At 40.4% G+C, this 24,437-nt stretch overlaps 1 protein-coding gene across 17 annotated transcripts in view; it reads right to left on the reverse strand.

The window, feature by feature from the left end:
- PTPRD (protein tyrosine phosphatase receptor type D) overlaps positions 1–24,437 on the reverse strand; it is a 1,484,152-nt gene that overhangs the window by 217,501 nt on the left and 1,242,214 nt on the right. For all 17 annotated transcript variants that reach the window (XM_078675875.1, XM_078675878.1, XM_078675877.1 and 14 more), the window contains one exon: positions 5,402–5,611. In XM_078675875.1, the coding sequence (XP_078532001.1) occupies positions 5,402–5,611 (210 nt within the window). The remainder of the gene's footprint in view (positions 1–5,401; positions 5,612–24,437) is intronic.

Below are 24,437 nucleotides of genomic sequence, written 5' to 3' on the forward strand. Positions count from 1 at the left end.
AACCTTTGTCTCAGGGTTGGTTTACACCTATTCAAAGACGAGCGGGTTGTCTATGAACAGCGAGGAGCCGTGTCAATGATCAGTGATAGACTTCCACAGCTTATTAGTGGAAATGCACGCAGTTCCTATGTATTTTGATGGCCTCAGCTTTCCTACAATGTGTCAGGGCATGAATGGAAGTGGGTGTGAACACTTAGATAAACTACTTACCTCACAAATAACTTCAACTCCTTCCATAAATACCTGGAGGCTCAGACAAGCCTACCTACATAGCACATCCGTTCTAGACGTATTCTTTATGTCACTGATGCACTTCTTTAGTCAGACACACAGCTCATAAAGGGAGTAACCCAGGAGTCATGGTGCTAATGGATGGTTACACATGAGGAGTAGAGTAGTCCAAAGAGCTTCGCATGCCTGTTCAGTGAATCATATCACATATAAGTGTGGTAAAAGAATGTGAGGGGTCTTCAAAGGTGTGGTTAAAGAGATAAGTGTCATGTAGCTGAGGGGAAAGGTCAAACAGCAGGGATGGACAGCCTTAGCAAAAATGGTCATGCAATCTCTATTTCCATTCTCCAATCTCTGTTTCACCTTCTCTCCTCTCTTGTTACTACATCTCTGGACAGTTTTATTTCCTACCTTCCCGTCCCTCCCCCTCTTCCTTTCTCTCGTCAAGCCACCCTGTGCATTATGCAAGTAAATATAGGACTACCGGGGAAAGTGACAGAGGCACTAGCAGCAACTCTGGGCTTCAAAATCAGCATACATGGGTTCCAGCCCATCGGGGAAATGTCTGGTGGAATAAAAGGCCTTGACAAGGAGGGGTTAACAAAGAACATAGATGGTGCTTCATAGGCACTGTTTGCTTTCTGTTACTCTTCCTTCTTTCGGAACCCCTAAGAAACTGGTTGCAACGGCATATTAGGCATAACAATAGCTACATATAATTGACATCCATGATTTAAGATGTTAGAGGCAAGGAGGAAAAGCCTTGAATATCTTTTTATTTTTGGCATTTCGTAACTTCCAGGAGGAAAAGTTATCTGGTTCCAGAATTTCCGAATCCTCTTGCTTCTTTGGACTTGTCCTTAAGATATCTGAGCTGAACTCTTAAGAAGTTAATTCAATTGTTGGTGTGACTTTATCTCTTAATGTAGATGCATGCATCTAGAGGGCTGCTATTTGTCTTCCATAGACGTTGATGTAAATTATTGATGCCTTTTGTATCAGATGACTTGATTTTTGGAAGAGATAAGAGATGGTTGTTTCCTTCAACATTCCCACATTCTGAAAGGTAGATCCTTGCATTGTTTCTTTTTTATAACTTTGGTAATGATATCTCGTTTTTACACATAATTTACTACCACTCATCTGTAATCTCTAAGTGCGCAAGTTATTGCTGTCACTGTTAATCAATTTAAAAATAGTCATTGATCTACATCAGAAGAGTAGAAAGATGAGTTACCTTTGTTGGATTTTTTAACTCGAGATATATAGGTGTTAGTGGCAAGCGTTTTGTCACTGAGGCATCAGGCCTGCTACTTCTCACAAATGTCCTTCTCTTTTCTTTTCTTTTCTATATCACTTTTGCACATTTCTTCACTGTTGCTCCATTAATTTTGATTGGCAGTGGTAGTGTTATTCCCATTTGTGGGACATGAGTAAGGTTTTTTGAGGAATTTCGCCACAATCGGTACTATTTTAAGCACTAACAGAATGCATCTCTCATAAAAATAACCGAGTAACATTTCTGAATAAAGCTTTTTTTAAATTTACTTATTTCAACTCTTTATAAACAATGGAATAAGGAAACCGTGAATCTCGGGGCTTTCCACGACTCACTGACAACCATTTCCCCCTGATCCATTTCTAGAATGGAATGGGTAGGGAGAAGGAAAAAAATGCCCATGGTGACAGTGATAAACCTGCAGCTGTAATTGCAAACCTTTTACAAACCTGTACTATAAACTTTAATGAGCTGAGACCGACAGGAAAGAAACGTTGGTGACTAAAGCAAAGACGAGAGCTTACTGTTTTCATCTCGATGTTTTCAGATATTGCAATTAATGAAGAACTGATTAGTACACTCTTGTCTATCTATCTATTTATCTATCTATCTATCTATCTATCTATCTATCTATCTATCTATCTATCTATCTATCTATCTATATATATATATATATATATATATATATATATATATATATATAATAATATACACACACATATATATATGTGTGCATTCAATAAAAAAAATCAGAATTTAAATGTTTTCAGTATGAGTCCTCACATAATAACTACACATCGCTTTCTTCTGTGCATCCTGAAACATACTGCTGTGAAGTTCACGGTTCAATACTCTCACAAAGAAAGACCTATGATTTTCACAGAAGAGGTGATAGAAGGTGAGCCCTACCCTACATTTACTGCTGAAAGCCGTTTATTAAAATGTTCAGAGACAGATTACCTTCGAGTCTCTGAGAAAAACACTCGAAATAAATGATGAAAGTCACCTTCCAGGGACCTAACAATAAATACTGCGCATTGAACACACACAAGAGAATAGGTGAAATTAAAATGTGCATACTGTAGGAAAGGGTCGAAGTCTTTGGGTCACAGATAGATGTCAGCATGATTCACAATGTGAAAATTAATTTAAATACAATTTTTAGAAGGCCACTAAACATACCAAGTCCTATGAGTGATCATTAGCAGCTGTAGCACTAGCGATAGATTTCCATTAACACATGGTGTGTAATTGATGTAGAAAGTGCCACGTTTTCTTCACATGACCAAAGATGTTCTTTGTTTCCATCGCTTTCCTTCCTTAGCAGTGGTACAAATGTATGTCACTTGCTGATTAAAGTGGTATACAAGAGCCTTTGAGGAAGAAATAAAGGATGTCTAACTCTTGTTTCAGCTACCAGGTGGTCTCACCTACATTTCGCAGGTGGGTGACGTCGCTAAGTAAAACGCCATGATATATATATACGCATACAAGTAGTTGCGCAGCTGCTCATTTCAGGTTCTGAGAGTTCGATACCTGTTGAAAGCCGTTCTCTACCATCGCTGCTGCATTTTAGCAAAGCGCTAAAAATCGAGGGCCTCATTTATGAGGCCTTGCGTCAGTTTTGCGCTTCCGATGCATCACTTTTTGTGACGCATTGGCGGCGTAAAACATGCCTCCTGTTGTGCACTATTTACAAAGTGACGTATCTAAGATGCGTCACTTTGTAAACCCCTGCGCTACATTATACCTGTGTCAGGTATAATGTATGCAGGGAGGGCGTTCCCCCGCAAAAAGCCTCGTATAAGTGACACCGTGAAATCTATGAGATTCCACTGCTTCATTTCTAGGACGCTGTTGCGTCAAAATCTTGCGCCTGCCTCACAGCAGGCGTAAGACTGACGCAGGCCCTTACACATGGGGCTTGCCCCATGTGAAAGGACGCATTGCTAGATTTGCGTCACTTTTGTGACAAACTCCAGCAATGCGTCACTTTTGCGCCATACAGATACGTCAGAAATACTGACGTATCTGTAACTCCTTGCGACATGATGCGTCATACAGTAAATATGACGCATCAGGTATGTCGCAAGGAGTGCGCACTGAGAAGTGACGCATCGCTGCTTTCACGCAGCGATGTATCATTTCTCATAAATGAGGCCCCTGACCTTTTAATAGTGGTTAACAACCTCCCAATTTCTCATCGGTCAGCTGTATTTCTTAGTGCCAAGGGTCTCCACTTGGAGTCACAGTGAGAAACATAGAATTTGCGAATAAATAAATAAATGAATCTATGTATCTGGTTAAACTAAACTTTGCCTATTTTAATTTCCTCTTAACTTATGTTTAAGGGGGCTCTACGTCAACGAAGCATTTATATTTGTAACTTGTGTTTTATTGTCACATGTGAGTTCACGTAACCCGAGAAGTGGGACTATATTTTATACCCTATTATTAACACTACTGTTTTCAATGAGCTTTTGTATAAGTACAGTTGTCTTACCTATATTATCCCTGTTCACTATCGAACATCGGGGCATATTAGCAAGAACCTCGTTAAAGTTATCGCAGTTTTAGCGGCAGGAAACTGCTGCTAAAACGGCAATAATAGGCTTGCTAATATGCGTTATAGAATTCCAATAGAAGCCCAGGTTAGATAAGCAGGACATCTAACCTGGGCTTCCTGCCGCTAAAACGGTGATAATTTTAACGAGGTTCTTGCTAATATGCCCCATCATCCTTTCTTTATATATCACCATTTTACACATGTCGATGCAAAGGCTAAAGCACCTGTCAGAGATTAGTTTGCACTATACAAAACTATTGGTAGGTAATGTTTTAAATTTTGCCCTCAAATCTGGGAAAGTTTATACACTTTGCGAAGATAAGTGAAGCTTGCTGAGTTGACTAATATCCTGCAGCTTCACGTGTGGGAGAAGTTTTCTGAATATAAATGTGCTTTGCTAGAATATTTGCCACCACAGTAGAGAGAATTCTCGTTCAAAGCATGTGTTTTTTTCCAGAGCTATCCTCACACAAATCTATTTTCTTGATGTTTATTTGATAAAGTTTTTGAGGGAGTTCACCAAGATTGTTTTACTAACTTTTTTCAAATTTGCAGAGGAAAAACATTTGCAACTTCCCGAACCCATATACAAAGTCTCATATTTCTTAAGTAAAATAACTGCCTTTTCTAAGATGACACAACATTTCCCAAATTCTTCAAATGTCTACAAATGTTCAACTGATGGATACTAATATCTGTATCATGTTTAATACTGATAAAAAGGTAATAATACGTCATCAGTGATGCATTATCCAAATTCCGAATAAATAGCAATTTAAAAATAGTGCTTTTTGGGAGTGTGGCCTTTTATGACAACCCATTCTAGGTCCACTTTAAAAATTGCCAATTACACAAATTCAAAATGCAGTATGACAGGATGTCCACCAGTTACACCGAAACATGAATTGCGAGGCATGCACCTCTGGATCGTCAAAAAAGGAGATGCTCCGGTGGCACATGCCTCTCATAAGTAACCCCTACATTAGTAATTTATATATATATTAACAGATGTGCAAAACAATGAATAATTATGCAGGTTGAAAGTGTCAGTGTTAAATTTGATTGGTCAAAATGATCAATTAGCACATTGCTTGAAATATCACCATTCACTGTACACATGAAATATGATGGTTTGCTACTGGCTTCTTTAAAGAACATATAGTCATCCAGTAGGTTGCAAAATTGCTATTTTAGTTAATCATCACACTCTCTTTTGCACACATAAAATGAAGCCAGCTTCTATCTGCAGGGAAAAGAGATTCTTGCTATATTATTGATGGGGAAAAAAATACATTTTCTCAAGCCTCAGAACAAAATAAACCTACCGATTCTGAGTTTTCCATCACGGCCAAAACGAAGAACACATATTCTTGCCCACTTTGGAGTTGCTTGTTCTCAAAGCGTCCATAAAGCTTCTGATCCCCCAGGGTGAATTCAGTTGGAAGAACATCAAAGTGAGCAGCAATATATGGCTTTAACTCAACTTCTCTCCTCAAACGAATGCTCCTGCGCCGCCTAGACAGTTCTTTCAGAAGCTGTGGAAAAGGGAATGGGAACCAGAATTAAACTGTAAGCAATAATACATCAATTAAATGAAAAATGAAAAAGGGAAAAATAAAAGAACTCAGGTCTAGAAAATAACATTTCAAAACAAATCTACATAGTGCCAGATTCATAATATCTCAGAAAGAGCTATTGTTCTAATCATTAACAAAAATTAATTTCAAATTGTTGGTGATACACAAATCCTTACATTTCTCTATCAAATTGAGTGCACATTACTCCTATAACTTTTGTAATAAGCTTATAAATGTCTGCAAGTGAAAATCAAAGAAACAAACCTCCATGGGAAGGCTGATTTTCTTTTTAATTCTGGAGGTAGGCCCAAAACCAGAACTCATAATTTTAGAGGCCTTTAATGAATTTTCTAGGACATTTGCTTGCTGTGTTATCTTATGCAAATGCAATTTAAAGATATCATTATATCATATTGTTAAATAATTTTAAGGTACTTACATAAAAGACATTTTAAGGTTAGTGAAAATTGTACACCGAGTAGTGAAATATAGATCATTGTTTCTACATACCAAAGAGTAATAATTTCTCCAGGATATAAGTGGATCATACAATCCACTTGCCGTGATTCTAGTTTATAACTAGCTACTATTTATGTTTTGATGATTCAGTTTGTCATGCTGAAGTGATAAATGTTAATCATGTCATTTGTACTGTTTGTTAGTGACTGCTCTAAATCCAGGGCGCAATCGCCCAAGACTCTTAATATCCTCTCCAACTCAGAGTCATTGGCAGAGCCATAATACCTCAAATTTTGTAGTTTAAATAATTGAATAGCCAATTATGCATTGAAATGCAAACTGACTTCCATCCCAGCTATTAATTCGTGTGCTTTTTGATCTATTTCTCGGAATGGCTGTCTTGCGCAGTACCACCTACAACACATCTTTTCTGCCCATGCAGAATCATAGAACAATTATTAAACACGAGTACATTTTGTGCATACTGAAGACAAGCATGTTGTTACAAAGAGAACAGCTTCCTAGTTTGTAATGTTTGCCAGGATTCCATATTACAGTTTGTGCATTGCGGCCACTCTCAAATGCATTTTGGAGAACCTAAGTACTCCTGCTAGTTTCCTTTTACATGCCTTAACAACTTGTTCTCAAAATGTATAAAATGGTAATAAAATTATAATATTTAGGGAATATTCATATACAATTAGGGCAAATGAAATGGGCACACCTTTACTAATAGGGAGTTCAACTTTTCAGGGCCAATTCACAGGGGCTTTAAGGAGTAAGTAAAAGAGTACTCTTGTAGTGTAAATGATGAAGTGTGTCTCTAAACTTAGATGGAATGCGGTTAATAGGTGAACCAAAGACATCCAACGAAAGGAGTATGTTAAAAGAATAAACACAAAGATAAACCTGAAGAGTGGCAGTTTGAGGCATTCCACAAAATGTAATGCTCTGACAAATACAACTTAAAGTTGGGGGTTTGATGGTGCTGAAGCGTAAAGTATTGAGGGGCCACCTTACGAGCAGAGTTGCATCGCTATTGCACCACGCAAGGTGGTGCAGAAAAGACGCATGTCCTAAATGAGATCCAGGAAGCCATACAAGACCACTTTTCGTGGCCCTGAGTGGCTTCATAAATCTGGAGTAAAGCAACCCTTACCCTGCCCTGGGAAGGCATTCCATAGGGGTTGGGTGGATGTTCCCACACAACTCCTATGGTTTTTGATGCATTCCCAGATTTACCAAAACTGGTAAACCTGGGAATGTACCAAAAAGACAGCATTCCCAGGAGAGGCGTAACGAGGAGAAATATCCTTATTTCTCCTCGTTGCTTCCTTTTTCTGTTTGCTGTATTCTGCGGCACACATAGAAAGAGGAATATGCCTCTCAGGATTGTCCTGCATGAAACACAGCCACCCTTGCACCAGCGTTGGGCTAGGAGACCAAAAAGGGTGCCAGTGCAGGGGAAAAGGCAGGAATGTACCATAATAATTTAAATATGCTGCAATCCTGCCCCTTCCCTGTCATGCAATGCAATGCAGCAAGGTTATTTGGCCATATATATGGCCCTGAATGTGTAAACTAGGGTCGAGAACAGGCTTCCACGGTTGATCATAGCTCATCATAATGGAATGCTTGCTCTCTCATGCAAAGAGGCTGTGGCCTAGCAACGTATGACACTAAGCTTCTATTGGGGGTTCTAAAGTTAGACTAATTTGCGTAATGCCTAATATCTGTGTAATGCCACAGACAAGCTAAATTGATAAATTTGCAGTCTGACGTGTTCTGAATAGTTTAGTTTCAACGTGAAAAGTCTCCACTACAAATCTTTTTAGTTCTTAAATCTTCCTAGGCAAAAGGGGGGCAGAAAACCCCACCAACCCCTGGTCCCACGTCATTGCAACTACTGCACTTAGGACAGCTATGCCCTGAATCTGAACTTCCATGTAATGCATGTCGGTTCAGCTATAGATGAATAAAGTGGATGAGATTAAATCACCAACCACCATGTCTTTTGCTATCTATTTAAGTCCCTAAAAACATCTGAGAGCTGATCAAAAATATTTGTTGGCAGTAAATAAAATCTGAAATTATAAGCGACATACATTGATATAGAGAATGTGAAAAATGGAAGAATCAGTCGAGTCCAGCATTGTGCGCATGATAAAGATTGATTTGTTGGATCACTACCCGGGCTCTTCTTAAGCATTCAGAGAGCCAAACTGACATTTATTTTGTAAAACATTATGGGGATTATTTAGGAGGCTGTTTGTGTCACAAGGTGGTGCAAGAGCGAAGCAAACCTTAAGACAGATTTTTTAAACAATGCAACCCACTTTGTGTGAAACGATGTGGCTCCAATAATCTGGAGTAAAGCAACGCTACACAAATCGCTGCTCTGCGTTACTCTTCACTGCAAAGGCATTCCATGGGTGTTGCTTGGGTGTTCCCATGCAACTCCCATGGTTTTTCATACATTCCCAGATTTACAAGAACTTGCAAACCTGGGAACATGCCAAAATCTTTGACCTTCGCAGTTGATGTGTAACAGGGAGAACTATCTCCATTTCTTCTAGTTTCTTCTTCTTTCTATGTGTGCTGCATTCTGCATCACAGAAAGAGGGATATGCCTTTCAGGATTGTCTTTGTTCAGGAAGGTGTGCCTTATTGCACAAAAACAATCCTGCATGCAACCCATACACCCGTACACCATGGTGGAAGTGTGCCTGCAGTGGCGCTAGGCAGCCAAAAAGGCACTAGCACTGGAGAAAGGGCAGGAATGCACCATATTGCCTTGCATACAGCGCATTCCTGCCCTTTTCCTGTCACACAGTGCAGCACAGCATAAATGAGCCCCTAGATGTGTTTATTTATGTGCATGTTCACTTTGCTTTAAAAGTGCAACATAATAAAGTATATTATTTCTGGCGACCAGTCACAGTAATAAAATACAGCATGCCAATAAAGCATACTACAGATGTAGGAAATAAATGTTTAAAGTCATTTCAGCATATAAATCTCCCTAACATCGTAAAATGCAAATAGACTAAACCATAGAGGGCAATTTAGATACAAACACAAACAGAACAGTACATTAAAAGTAACATTCACATAAAATCCAACACATGTAAAATGAGATTAAAATATATAAAGCAAAAACAGAAAACTAAAAAAACGCAGGTCTTTAAAGTATTATAAAGAATTCTGAGAATTGAACCTATATAAGGAGTTCCAAGAGTTTCCATTAAATATTGCAAGGTGGACTTTGCTAAAGTAAGGGGTTGTCTTTAGATAAATGTGGTGTAATACGGAAATTATAGGACACTATGTTGCCATTTTAAGAACATTTCCATTCCACTTATTTATTGAAGAACCTTCTTGTTAGGGTATGATCCCCAAGTGGTGGCTGAGGACCTAAAACTTCCATTGTACATGCCGAGTGTCCTTTCTCTCTATGGCAGTCTTTTAACTGAACATACAAATGGGTCCCCATACGTTGTTTTATGAGAGAGAATGTCATATAATTATGCATGCATGAATTTTAACACTGTTTTTATATAAACATTAGTAAAGCCAATGCTAAACAGCAGATGTGCTGCTAGACAACATGGATAAAAGACATTCACATTGACAAGGCAATGAAACTTGAGCAATGCCACGACTTATTGGCTTTGCCAACACTTGTTTTTTATATCAATGATGCATACATGGCATCTCACTAACATAATAAAATTACCCTGCCTCATGGCACAGAGAAAATGGAACCCTGTCTCCCTATACAGCGCTGCTCTGTCCCACTAATGTGCTCCTGATTTTGTTATAGGTTGATTTTGCAAATAGATTTACAAAAGCATATGGGTGAGGTTTATCACAATGAAAATGCTCAGGTTGCCATCTTGTCAACAAGCTCTGTTGCCCTGGGCCAGTAATGTCTGAGTGTGTCCTACAAACTCTATGTGACCGTGTATAAAATATGAAGATACCAACCTCTGTTAATGTATTCTGACTTCCTTACTTTCTTGCTTTGTTTTGAAATGTGCTAAACATGTTGCTCTGAGGCCACTACACAGTGCTAAAAAGGATAAGCTAAAGACTGAAAAATGGCATGGAATGAGGATGGGTAGTCCAACTGAATTAATTGTGACACACTCTTATTCCCAAATGCTCTTGCGTTGCTATTATCAATACAGATGATCAGATGAAGGGCTGTAAAAGTGTTCAGCCATTTGAGGTTTTCTGAAATATAGATGAGGAAGCTAAATTGTAGACTGGAATTCAAAGCACTTAAGGATCAGGGACCCAGAAAACACAGAGGTGTGTCTCCTTGATTCTATTGACTGAATGATTATTGATGGATAAGGCGCAGACTCATTAATAGAAGGGTCTTAGCTGAAATGCAATACAGGCCAGATTTTTTTGAAGGTCAATTGGTCCTTGTGTGTGGTGTGAAAGATTGTGAGGTTGATCTACAAATGTCTGATAGCCACCAGATAATTTTCAAATGCTTATGTTTTCAGAAGTTCAGGCAGTCTGGCTACACAATTTTGAAGATTTCGAAATCTGTCTGTGAGCTTTATATAAGACCTTCTGTACATTCTACATTACAGACTCCCTGCAGCAACCATACTCGGCATCTTCCCAGTTCTACTCAATGAAGAATTTCCATTCATGAAAATGTGTTTAATTGCATAAGCAATTGTAGGTTAATGCCTCCAGCTATGGCACTAATATGGGGAACAAAAGAAATTCGTACAACAAAAAATCCTTATTTTTCTTCCTTGATGAGATTTTGACAGCGGGGAACCAAGACGTTTTGCCCATTCTTATGGTTAAGTCCTCCAGATCCAAGTAGCTTTGTTTAAGTTACAGTAGGCAAAGATCACTTTCTTTAATTTTGTGAAATGTTTGAAATTCCCACAGTTGTCTGATTAAATGTGGACTCTGTGTCATCAGCATATGTTTAGGGATATACCTGATGATTCTTTAGAATGTGTGTCAGTTGAAGCATGTAAATGCTCAACAGTTTGGGTCAGAGTGAACACCTTTGTGGCTTTCTGCAGATTCCCCCCACCCAAGCCCACTGTTTGACCCCATTAGGACTGCTAGCTGCTTGCTACCCCCAATTGGCATAAGCTGGCTTACTTATAAGTCCCTAGTATATGGTACCAAGGGTACCCAGGCCATGTCAGTTAAGGTATCAAAGAGGAAGGTTTTGGGACCAGGAGCAGTTATTTAAATAGGTCCTGAATACACGGCTCGTAGTAAGCAGTTCCTAGGGGGAAGACAGGTCTTGCTTTGTGATGCCCTCACGCACCCCGGAGGATGTCATGCTTCATCATTGGGCTTTGCTACTCGTCGGGCCTGCGCTGAAATGCCCAACGGGCTCACCGTGAATGGGGACATGTCAGTTAAAGTCCCAACATGTTCATGTGACATTGAGCAAAATGGCTCCCAGCCTCCCACTGCAGCCTGAAAGAGCAGTTTAAAATCTGCTAGCTCGAGTTTGTCACTCAAACTAACGTCAAAGCCCTAACTTCCCTTAACAATATATATATATACATATATATATATGTCTTCCCAAAGGAAAGCTTTTAAGCCGTAAGGCAGGTAGCTGTGTCTTATTAAGCTGGACATTTACTTTAATATGTCCTAATCGTAAAACATCCACATTATTGTTTTTACTATGGAATGTTTACCAGCCCCATTGGCTGATACAGAGCTGCAGACTGACATCTCAGTCCTGCTAACTTCTGAATGGAACTACTAAAATGGGTACTTCAAGGAATCAAACTAATTGCAGCATTGAACCCAACTCAATGCCAAAGTCAAAATTAATGTCATTGTTAAAGGAAGGCAACTTTTCAGAAACTTGCTACTTTGTTGCTCGGTTTATCCAATGGTATTTCAAAGTTGCTGGACACCAGACAGCCTTATGCCCTCCGGGAGATTAGTGTTAATAACTCCCAGGGTCAGGACCATTAGAGCCCTGCTACAGAGAGGTTGTGTTATCTCAGTCTTGCATGAAGCCCAACAGGATGTTGGCCCAAAAGGAGATTTCAAAGGGGAAGCTGCCTCTGGTGGGCAAATGGTGATTACACTTGTGCAGGGCTTCCCCTTTGTTCATGTAGATGGGCTTGGGGAGGGAAAAGAGGGGGAGACTAGTTGCCAAACCTCTAGGTTGGGCTACCAAGCTCCAGGCAGCCAATTAAGGGTTCAGACATCTTAAGAGTGGGAAAAATAGTGCACTCTGGGATTGCTGTTCTTGATTTAAAGTGTAACACTAGACTTGAGACTCCTTTGGTGACCAGGTAACTGTCCAAATACTCTTTATTGGCACCTTGACCTTCTTCCTGTTGGAATCAGTCACCCAGCTCCAGCTGGAGTACCCGAACACAACTCTTTCAAACTTTTCAAAAGTTTACAAAGTTTACAGTTACCAATGCTTGTTTGTGCTTTGGCCTTAACAGTTGAGATTTACTTTTTACTTAAAAATGTATATCTCGGAAACCCTGAAGTGGATTTTTCTCATCAAAATATAATCTATTGTTGTAAATTGTTGTTGCCTTTCTTTTATGTTGTGTGCCTTTATTTTGTTGTTTGGTGCTTCTAAATATTTTACACTAGTTCTTTTGTTTAAGCCTTACTACTTGAAGCTACAGCTACCAAGAGTTGAGCTAAAGATTTTACAAATTAGCCTGACAGGACCCAAGAGTATTTTTAAGTGTATTACACCGTAAGGTTGCGCAACCCTACCATATAAAAAACCACAATCCTCACAGACACCGCATTTCACCTATTGCATTGAAGATTTCTCTCAGCCAATTCACACATGTTGTCTTCTGATATTGAGGAAGTAGCAGATCCACTCACAAGTCTCATGGTAGTGTCTGCTTAGTGTGGGCATGGGATCTGTCCAGCTCTGTGGTAAAGGTTAATGAAAAATGTTTGAAAGAGTAACAAATGAGTGCTAAAACTATATCTGATTGTTGCATAGGGCTTAGGAAGTTTGATATTTAAGTCAACATCAAGTTCACATTCTGGCCTGAAAAATGTTGAGTCCACTGAATTTTTAAGTTAATCCCAGGGCATACAGGGTTCAATGAGCAGAAAATCTGGTTAATAATCAGGATTATTGACCCATATTCTGAGATCGCCCATTATTAGGACTTTTTGAGCTATGGACTATGGAGATAAGTAAGGCTAGGTCAAGGATTTCTAAGCTGTGCTAATTCAGCTGTTAGGAACTAACTAATGTGTATTATTGGACTGAGAATGCTCTGCAAGTCAGATAAGTCCGCTTCTTGTGACCCTGATTTTGAATAGTTTAAAAGCCAGAAAGATCAGGTCATTCATGATGGTGTCCAAATTAACTCTGAATCATGTTTCACATGGCATCATATCCTATGAGTCCTCACGTACCAAGACTAGCTTTATATTCCTTATTTGTGTTGATGAGGCTCATTTTTTTATTAAGTGGTGTTAAGAATTGAAGGTGACGTAGGGTTGACTGTAGATATGGCTCAGAAATAAGGTATGATGGTATTACAGAATGACTTGGAGCAAGTCATGTGTAGAAGATACATTTACATAGGATAACAAACCCTTCTACATAGTGCAGGCATCCACAAATGTACCTATAGTCACAGATTTACATAAGCATTGGTTTGGATATCTTGGTGTAGCAAGAGCTAGACTTTTACTTTAACGAGGAAGGAAGTATCTTTCAGAATTTTAGTTTGAGTATAGATAAACATAGGAAAATGTCTAAATGGTTGATGGGGGTGAAACCCAGCAGCGACCACAATCTCTGTTAGGGTGAAATACAAGCAAACCCCAAATTAACCTGTATTCAACCCTCTTGTAACATGGCTTAATAGCAGTCAAGTTTAACTTAGAGACAATACAGAACGTATTTCTACAGCATCTCAAACAGTACTAAAATGGAAACACAAGAAAAACCCCACACCAATTTAGAAAAATGGAGCCAAATGTAACAAATTATTTGAAAAAAAATGACAAAAATCCAATCAGTAGAACAGGAAATATGCAATTTCAAAGATTTACATAAAAATAGTGCCTAGAAGCACAAAGCTCCAATTGTGTGTATTTGCTTGTTGCAGGATGGAAAAAAGTCACAAGTTCAGGCCAACCGTGATGGAGTACGGGCCGGATACAGGGACCAAGTTAAGCCTTCTGAGCAAAGTAATTTAATCCTGGCTGCTGAACATTGTGAGATCCTGGGTCCAGAATGCGTAAAGCAGCAGCGGTTCCGAGGAGCTGCAGGGTTGTGATGTGGAATCCTGTGCACTTATAGAGGATGCCATTGATGAGGAGCTTGAAATGCGAAGGCCTGTGTCATTGATGTGTCATGCAGTGGCAGTTCTTAGGCGGCTGCGGGCTGCAATGATAGGTCCTGCAGTGGGGATGCATCGCGCTGCATCGGTTTTGCCCACAGGACCACAGCTGGGCTGACAAATCATCTTATCGCCCAATTCTGGGGGTCCAGGACTGAAGTGGCACCACTTGACAGGGTAGGACTCACAGCAGACAGTGTCCAGGTGCTGGGTTGGAGCCTTTTCTATCCCTAAGGCTCTGATCAGAAGGCCAGCCCCGTAACTCTTTGAGTCACTCTGGTGGTTTCTGTGTTCAAGATGCAGGTCCAGTTCTTCACTCAGGCAGCAGGGCAGTCGTGCAAAATAGTACAAGTTCTTTTAGCAGAACAGACAGCAGTTCTTCTGAGTCCTTCATAGGTCCAGAGGTGCGCTGAAGAGATGGGTCTGAGGGTCACCTATTTATACCTGAGACTACTTTGAAGTAAGAGAAGGTTCTGGAAGTTTCTACTCCCTTTGAATTTCCTGCCTCCTTGCCCTGGCCAAAGCTTATCTGGTGACACAAAAGACTAGTGTCAAATCCTTTGTGAGTGTGCTCAAACAAAGCCTTTTGATGTGCAATTGTAGAAGGTGTTGTTCCCCTACCAAGTCAGAGATGACCCATCCTTTGAGCCCCTATTCCCAGATTGTCTAACTGCCTGGGAGCAATACACAAATATCAACTGGCAGCTGCACTTAGTTATGTAACTCAGGGTATAGGCTACTGCAGGCACCAAATGGTTAGAACAAGAAAATTCCAACTTCCTAAAACCAGAATTTTCTGAATTGTGACTTAAAATCCGACTTACCATTAAAGTGGGTTTTAAATTACTATTCTTTAAACACCAAACTCAATATTCCTACCTGCTCCTAATTGAAAGTTATTATGTATTAAATGTATTTGGTTAATCCAATGTCATCCCTTGGGAGAGGCAGGCCTTGCAGTAGTGAAAAACAACTGCATAGGTTTTTCACCATCAGGACTTGAAAAAGTTAAACGCCCACGTCCAACATTTTAAATACACAGCACCCTGCCCTATTTGCTATTTAGGGCCTACCTTAGGGGTGACTTATGTGTATACAATATTTTATTTTGCAAGGTCAAAATGGCAGTTTAAAGCTGAACATACACAGCCTGTAATGGCAAGTCTGAGAGATGTTTAATGGGCTACTTAAATGGGTGGGACAATGAGTGCTGCAGGCCCAGTAGTAGCATTTAATTTATAGTCCCTGGCTTGATGTAGTGCCACTCCACTCTACTAGGGATGTGCAAGTAAATTAAATGTGCTAATTGGGTATAAGACAATGTTACCATGTTTTAAGGAGAGAGCACAAGCACTTGAGCACTGGTTAGCTGTGGTAAAGTGTGCAGAGTCCTAGGGCCAGCAAAAAATGAAGTCAGTAAAAACAAGAAGATTGAAGGCAAAAGGTTGAGGGGAAACCACCCAAAGGTAATGTTACCATGTTTTAAGGAGAAAGCACAAGCACTTGAGCACTGGTTAGCTGTGGTTAAGTGTGCAGAATGCTAGGGCCAGCAAAAATGAAGTCAGTAAAAACAAGAAGATTGAAGGCAAAAAGTTGGGTGAAACCCACCCAAAGGCTGTCAGGTCCAATAATAAAGATGAGTCTAGTTTGATCTAAACATAACCCAATTTCCATTCTGAATGACTATGATATTTCATGCAATTAGCAGAATGTAGCACAACTGACTTGCCTTAGCTAAAAAACATCTTAACATGTTAGGCCAAAATCAAAGTAAATATGGATGTCCCTGTGTATTGGTCAAATGTAGTGATGCTGTGGAGTGAGATTCCAGGAAACATACTCCAGTGCCAAGCTAATTCTCACACCCCAATTTAACAATATTTAATGGGCAAAGTCCCAGAGCACAATTTCCAGTCTTTCGAGTTTTGAGCGGCAGATTAAATAGGCAAAATCCATCTTTTATCCTAGTGCATACAATTTGTTAGAACATATTGAAGTCAACTCATTCCAGAGTAAGGTGCCTTGACAGAGCAGGGCATAAGAATAATGTACTGGGTAAATAATGGAGGTTTTAGAAATTTGGTGAAATAGCACACATGCATTTGGATCCTCAGTAGATGTGAAAGGATTTGAAATCACAGGTGATTGGAGTTTACACATGGGTTGAGGTACAAGTGTGTCCTCTTAAGAGTAATGTAAATATAATGTTGATGTCTTGAAGAATATATTGTGAGGCCTTGGGAGTACAGCTTGGCTTTAAAGACTGCAGGCTACAATTAAGTGGCAGAGTAATGTCTAGGTTTCCGTTAGTATGGCGGGATGTGGAAACGTTGTTGTTCAGATTGCGAGAAATAGCTGAGCTGCGTGTGTATGTGGGAGTCCACGTGAATAGTTATGATGATGTTTCCATTCAAACGTAGGCCTGTATGTGGAACCGGAAGTTTCAGAAGAAGCTTAATAGATTGTTTCAACTAATCATATTTATTTAAAGACATAAAGCAGAGAACGATAATGTGGGCAAGGAAATATCACTTGCTTGAGGGCAAAAAGTCCTTACAAATGTTAAAGTCCAAATCTTGACTCTCAATAATAATTCAGGTTCATCATGCTCTCCTCAACCTTCCTGAACCTGACTCATTCACATCAACATATGTAGCCAATTTCAATGTTTCTAAAACAGTCTGGTACTCTTGTTTCAAGGCTCAGTCCTTCTTCATCATGGGGACCTGTCCAATAGAATGACACGTGCATCAAAGGGTTGTTCCCTTCTACCAGGATTTTCTCTTTCACAGCTACCTAGTTGCTGATGAAGGAGTAACGGAAGGCCAAGGTCTACAAACTACAGAAAGTAATCATTAAGTTTGCTTTCAGTTTCTACTATTACTCCCTTGATGTACAAGAACAAGGTTGGAAAGGGCAGTGCTTAGAGTACAAAAAGGTATTCAAACTCTCCCTCTTAGATCCAAAACCTAGACTGCCCCACTCTTACGCCTACCCCACCCCATGCAAATATCTGGCCTATGTACTGGATCACTCCCAACAGTCCCTCACCTGTGGTACCATGGGAAACTCATCAGGTTTATTAAACACTCACCCTAAAGCAGAAATAATGTGGAGCCATAGGTATACTGCTATACTAATTCCAGGCTCGTGTTGCCCCCACCGCAGATCAAGGTCACTTGATGTCATAGCACTGGGAGCAAACTGATGAAGGTCCTTGTTAGATCCCCATGCAGCAGGAACAGCAAACACAGCTTAGTTGTGGATGAGGCACTCCCCACTTGTTAAGCATTCTATTTCTTTTGTATCTGGCTATTTAACATATTTCTGGATGACTTACAATGGCAGCATTTTTTATAAGTAATAAAACTAACTTGTAAACTAAAAAGCAGCCATACCGAGATCATAGACTGTAGACATATTTGTGAATTTAAAATGGTTTGGGATTGTTTTGGATCCCTTGAGTGTATCTAAAATATGTACAGGTTGAGGTGACTGAGAATTGATTTCCATACAATTTCAATTGCCGATAAGATCTCTTTCGCCTGCTTTCTGTGTTTAAGGAATCTCAAACTGTATGCGCAGAAAAATTCAATGTATTGCTTTCCATATCACATCAAGGGAACATTTTTACTGAAAACGTCATGCCCAACAAGATACTTAATATTTCGTTTTTTTTTACTTTGCAACTCATACACTATTCACTTGAAATAAGAGTTGCCTATAAATCAAGGGTCTCTACATTATCTGAAAAAACTTTCATTTTCCGGTCAGTGCATAGCTTATTTCTTCCACCATTAATTCTACAATGTGGACTCAATTGTGTTAGGAAAGAGAGGGCTCAGCCCACCCTGACCCAAACGTTCCCGAATTAATAATTGCTGTTCATCAATTTATTACACAGACTAATGCACCACAGCTTTCCAAATTATTAAAATTGTCCTTTTTGCGCTAGGAATCAGAAGCACAGCCTCATAATATTTAATTGCAAAAAGAGTTCAATGTCACACTATTTCTGTTCACAAATCCAATATATAGCCTGGAGGTCACAGCAAGGAAACGTATATACATTATAGAATAACTAAACTCCTAGCAGCCGTGGTCCGTAGAGGTAACAGCGGTGGGGCAGTGGGGCTGCGTGAAAGGGGAATTCGAGGGACGATGCAGAGGGAAAAATAAAAAATAAATTAATTTTCCCTCTGCATCGTCCCTCGAAATCCCCCCTCACGTGGCCTCCACCGCCCCCAGCTGTTACCTGTATGGACCGCGGCTGACAGTGAGCAGATAAGGAGCAATTACTATACAATTATCCTTATATTGCATTTATATCTAGATATAGTCCCACTAGTAACGCATCAGAGCATAACCTGAAGTGTATTTTCTGGGATGGATTGGAGAGAGCACAAACCTGATATGATTTCAAACAGGGCTGACATATATAGCATATATATCTAAATATAAATAAGTAAAACATACTCCAGCCCTATGAGGCACAGAAAAAGGCAAACACTCACAATCAGCTGCCACAGCGATTTTATCCAATAGTAGCTCGGTACAAAGCTCCAACCGTGCTCACGGGAAATCTTGGTCTCTTTCATAGTGTTATAGGTAATATGATATGCAATCTCATCTACAGGATTAGTGTCAGCCTTTGTAATTGTATCTGTCATATCAATAGTGGGTCATGTTAACATGCTATTATGCAAGTTATGGATTGGGGTCTTAACCGTAGTTTGCTAATGTCAGTAATTTTTTTAGAGTTAATTCCCAACCATAACTGCAGTGTAGTTTTTTAAATTAATTTCTAGGGGTTTTTTAAAGACAAGTTAATGTGTTATAACCAAGACTAACCATAAATTCACCTTAGCCTTTTGGTTTTTGCGGTGAATATATATAAAGTAGTGCAACATGTAGTTCAATATTGCATCAAGGGGTCTGGTGAGATCTTAAATCCGAAGGCACAATATTCATATTTCACCAAAATATTGTTTCTCACTCAAAGGATGAAAATAATACTGATAGAGATTGTGCTGCGTAATAATCTTCATTTTTTGATGAGGAATGTAAATAACCTTGCTGCTTTATTTGGTCCATTGTGCTGCTTAATCCTAGTAGCTCTGCTAATGATAAAGGTCTACTCTGCAGAGTGGTTTAGGGGCTTTCCTTGTAATGATGAAATCGAGATTTTACAGGGAACCATGATGTATTTCTATAGTTCATGGTTCTCTGTGAAATATAGGGGAATATTTACAACAGAATGGAGAGGTGTGGCATTAAGCCTTCTACATTCTGAAAAAGCAGGAATATGCCGTATCCTCAAGAATACGGCACACCCCTGCGTTTCCCCTAGTGCTGGCTGAGTTCAGCTGCCTAGTGCCACTGCCGGCACCCTTGCACTCTGCATTGGGGAAATTATTGTTTATGTGCAGGAAGGTCTCCTTGCACATAAACAATCAATGGCAATTTCGCAGTTTCCATGTGTGCTGCACAAGGCAGCACACATGGAAACAGCAAAAAACGAGGAGAAATAAAGCATTGCTTCTCGTTTAGCTTATTTAAGAACGAATTTTCCCTGGTCTTGAATTTGGCGCTGCCTCCTATTTACGCCACCCTAGTAAATAGGGGGCAGCATCAACATCAATGGGTGTTGCAGTGAAATGTTCACCACAACACCCATTGCCCTGCCCTTTCACACTAAGTGACTTAATGTTGCCTTGTAAATATGGCGATGCCCCTATCGCCATCACAACGTCACTAAAAGTGACGTTGTGGTGGCGATAGGGGCCTGTAAATATGCCCCATGGATTCTTAAGCCACTACTTTGTGGTTTTAGTAAATGGTGCCCCTACAAATGTATGGCCAGCTGTATAGTTGCCACACAACAAATCTATATGCTTTCGTGTTCTCTCAGTGCACAGACTAGGGTTTATTTTCTACTAATACATCTCTTTGAAACTTTAAAGGCTAACATCTAGCAAGGTTCAGAGTTTAAATACATTAAAATTTTCTTCTGCTAAACAACTGATCTTGCAATTGAACATTCCATTTCCTGTTGCCTGAACTCTGGAATGTCTTTTTATTTTAAAGGCTCCTATACACAATACATCAAAATGCAGTTGATCCAACATTTGGCAGCTCATTTAACTTTAAATCTGCCAGGCACATACGTTGTCTCATTTGATTGATCTCACTAATCTTCATTGGCTTCCCACACAAAAAAGAAATTTCCTTTTTAAAAGTCCCTGCTTCAGTGTACTTCATGGCTCAGGCTCCCTATTTCTATGGGTGGTTTTTGAAATGTCAGCCAATGCATTCCCTTCTGACAGATAATTCCACTCATCTGTCGGTCCCTAGTATTAGCTTAATCGGTAATGGGGCAGATACACCTACCCACCAACTATGGAATAGATTAGCATCTACATCAAGAAAGATCTCTAATCTAGTTGATCTTCGTAAAGAGCTGAAGACCTGGCTCGTCACATCAGAAAATTCACAGCCCAGTATGCATCAGTCTCAGACACCTTATCAACAGCCTCCCCCATAGGGTTACTCCTTTGGGCTTTAAAACTAATAATACATGCATTCCTCTCCGCCATACAGGTAGGTCTACTGTTCCACCAGAGACAAGTACAATCTTAGAGGATTAAAGGAGGTTACAGAGTATAATGGAGAGAGATAACCGTTATGCTGGGACCCTGAAAGAGTGTGTTGAGAGAAGGATGGGTGGAAATGTGTTTTTTTTAAAGGATGGAATATATGAATAGATCACTGATAATCTGGTCAATGGGTTTGCCTTTGACCCCTTGCTAACTTTTGTTGAAGTAACTGTTCCTAGGGATAGTAGTACTGTTGGGTCGTTAAACCATCCCTTAGACCCTCTTTCTCCTGGTTTATTGAATGTACAATGGGATTGTAGCAATTTCCAAGACATGGTGTTTAAAGGACAGACTCTATAGAAGTAAATTACAGATAGTACAAAATCTTCTGCAAGGGGTATTGAGTACAAGGGTCAAGGCACCCGAGCAGAGACCATTGGGCTGCAGGATACAGATGAGGATATGGAGAGCGAAGAAAACTGGCAGCATCAGAGGAGAACAGAGGGCATGGTCAATGAGAAGTTGAGGATCATGTCGCAAATAGATATGAGACCTTGTACCATTTCAAACAATGCTGCTCTCTTGTTTTATTAGAATGAAGGAAAGAAACAGAGTGGCCAGCATTGGCTGATTACTAGAAATGTTGGATACAATGTGTCTGCAGCATGTTAGACCCAAGACACACCGGGTGGGATGAATATGGACTTTTATATTTGTCACATGTGAGTCTTCTGGATAGTTACAGTGATGCCACAAATACTAACCACTCACAGGCTTGAATTGAGATCTTGCAGCATGGGGAGGCATGCCTTTTTTTCATTTGCTTCTTCAAGGTATCTGTCTGTTCCAGTTTTCTTTTTAAGGGTTTTTGTGTTCTTGCTCACTGTAGGCCCTGGAGTGTAGTGGTTTGATTAGATTATGGTTATTAAGGAAATTGTGGTTTTGTGAGAAGGAAGTTGTTGTTAGGGCTGTGACTGTTGGTGATTCCTGGGTCATGCCATTCTTATAAGGGAGAAAAACCTTCAACATACATTCTTTACTATGCAATACCATTACCACACATTCTTTATCATGCAATGCCTTTATCACTCATTGCCAATACCACGCAAGTCTTTACCACTCATATGCCTTTACCATGCATGCCTTTACAACAAAAATGTAAGTATATAGCAGGTAAGTGAAACTCATATATATATATATATATATATATATATATATATATATATATATTAGGAATGAGTGCTTTAAGGGTTTAGGAGTGAGTAAGTGTATTGGTTGATAAGGATGTTTTTAGGGTTTATGGGTCGGTAAGGGTACTGGGTGGTAAGGGTGTTTTAGGGTTTGGGGTGGGAAGGGGTATAGGGTGGTAAAGGATGTGTTTAGAGCTTAAAAATGGGTAAGGGTATTGAGTGGTAATGTTTATGCATGCTGTGTATGCAAAGGTGTTGTCAATATGTGTACATGTCATGTGACCAAGGCCTCAACAAATGTTCGAAACGCGTAATGGTGAACAGTTTGCACAAAGGCTAAAGAACCTGAAATTGCCTGTGGTGTCTGCTTCAATCCTATTAAGAGAGGTATTGTTTGTTGATATAAGCGGGGAAGTTCCGAGGCAAGCAGACCACCCTCGGACAGACCAGCAGCATACAGCAAAACACAGCACTCCTCGGTGAAGCAGTGAAGAAAGAAGGTGCATAGGAGCCGCAGGCCCCCGTGCAAGGTTGGAGAATTCTTGCTGACAACTGAGATGCCGTGGAGAGTCGGAGGACTCACGCGGACCATCTTACGTGAGCAGGTGAAAGACCACACGTGTGAGGGGGCAGTATATGCTAGTCAGCATTATACCAGCAACGTAATTGGCAACAGAGATTTCAATACAAGTTGGAAAAACTACCATGTCCGGCAACAAGCTGCACGAATGAGAGGAAGCAGCAGATAGAATGTTCAGTGTTGGGACTATGACTAGTGAAGGGGTACCAGTGCCGGGATCTTGGTCAACATGCTGCACGAACGAGAGGAGGCAGCAGACAGAATGTTCAGTGTTGGGACCATGGCTAGTGAAGGGGCGCCAGTGCTGGGCTCTTCAAAAGGTGATAAAGAGATGGATGTGCTCAATAAATGTAAATTAATTGAAAAAATTCAAAGCAATGAATTAACAAAGTGGTGAGAATACAAATCACTACAAAAATATTTGAAGACGGGACGAATCCTGAGTGGCCTTCAAAAACTGGTGGCACCCAGTTTTGAAAACCCAGACTCCAACATGCTGAAGGAATGGGATGAAAGCAATCTGGAGGCCTCAAAATGATTGGTGCAGATCCTGGTCAAATATGACGAAAAGGATTGGGCGCGTCTACAACAACAAATTGATGTACTTAAAACTGAATTAGAATCTCACCAAAAAAAAGAGTTTGTTCTAAAGTATCAGGCTGATACGGAAGGGTGACCAAAGAAACATAAGGACACAAACAAACAACAAAAACTGCAAACATTCTGTATTAAACCTTTCGGTGCTCATGATGGCCTTCGGCCGTCATGAGCCACGGTTGGCGTGTGTGCACGACGGCCAGGATGCCGTCTGAACCACGCCCAAGAATGAATTGTCTAGCACCGTGGCGGAATTCGCGCCGCAGCCAATGCTTCTCGGATTCAGGGCGTGACTACTCCACTAGTGCTCTCATCTGAGCCGCTCACCAGTATGCCAACAGATCTGGAACTCCTAGTCCTCCCTCTGTCGGGTCCCTGTATGTGAGATCGCGGCGCATCCAAGCTCTTTGGTCGCGCCAAATAAAGCGCTCTATGTCTCTCTGCAGGGCATGCAAAAGTCCAGCGGGAGGCATCAACGGTAGGGTGTGAAAGATATAGAGAATTTAAGGCAGCATCACCATCTTTACAGCTGCTACCCATCCCAGCCACGAGAGGGAGTGAGGTCTCCATCTGCAGAGCGAGTCCCGCACTTGGTTCAAAAGTGTCGAATAATTCAACTGTCTAGTGATAGAGATGGCGGGGGCCACTTGGAGACCTAGGTAGGTTATAGCGTCATGGACCGACTGGACTTGAAAAGTTCGCTGTAGGAGAGCCAGTGTCTCGGGCTCCAGGGACAGGTTAAGAGCTTGTGACTAATGCTCATTTATCTGAAAGCCCGAGGCCAGTGCAAATCTTGCCAATTCGTCTAAGAATGCCGGTAGTGAATACCGGGGGCGTTCAAGGGTCGCCGCCACAATGTCGTCATAGAAACAGAATTTGTGCTCCAACCCCCCAAAAAGCACCCCTTGAATGGATGGGTCATCCGGGATTCTTTGAGCCAGGGACTCCATATAGAGGTCAAAGAAGAGCGGTGAAAGTGGGCAGCCCTGTCTGGTCCCTCTGCGTATA

Source organism: Lissotriton helveticus, chromosome 2_1, assembly GCF_964261635.1.
Source record: "Lissotriton helveticus chromosome 2_1, aLisHel1.1, whole genome shotgun sequence".
Taxonomy (NCBI): domain Eukaryota; kingdom Metazoa; phylum Chordata; class Amphibia; order Caudata; family Salamandridae; genus Lissotriton; species Lissotriton helveticus.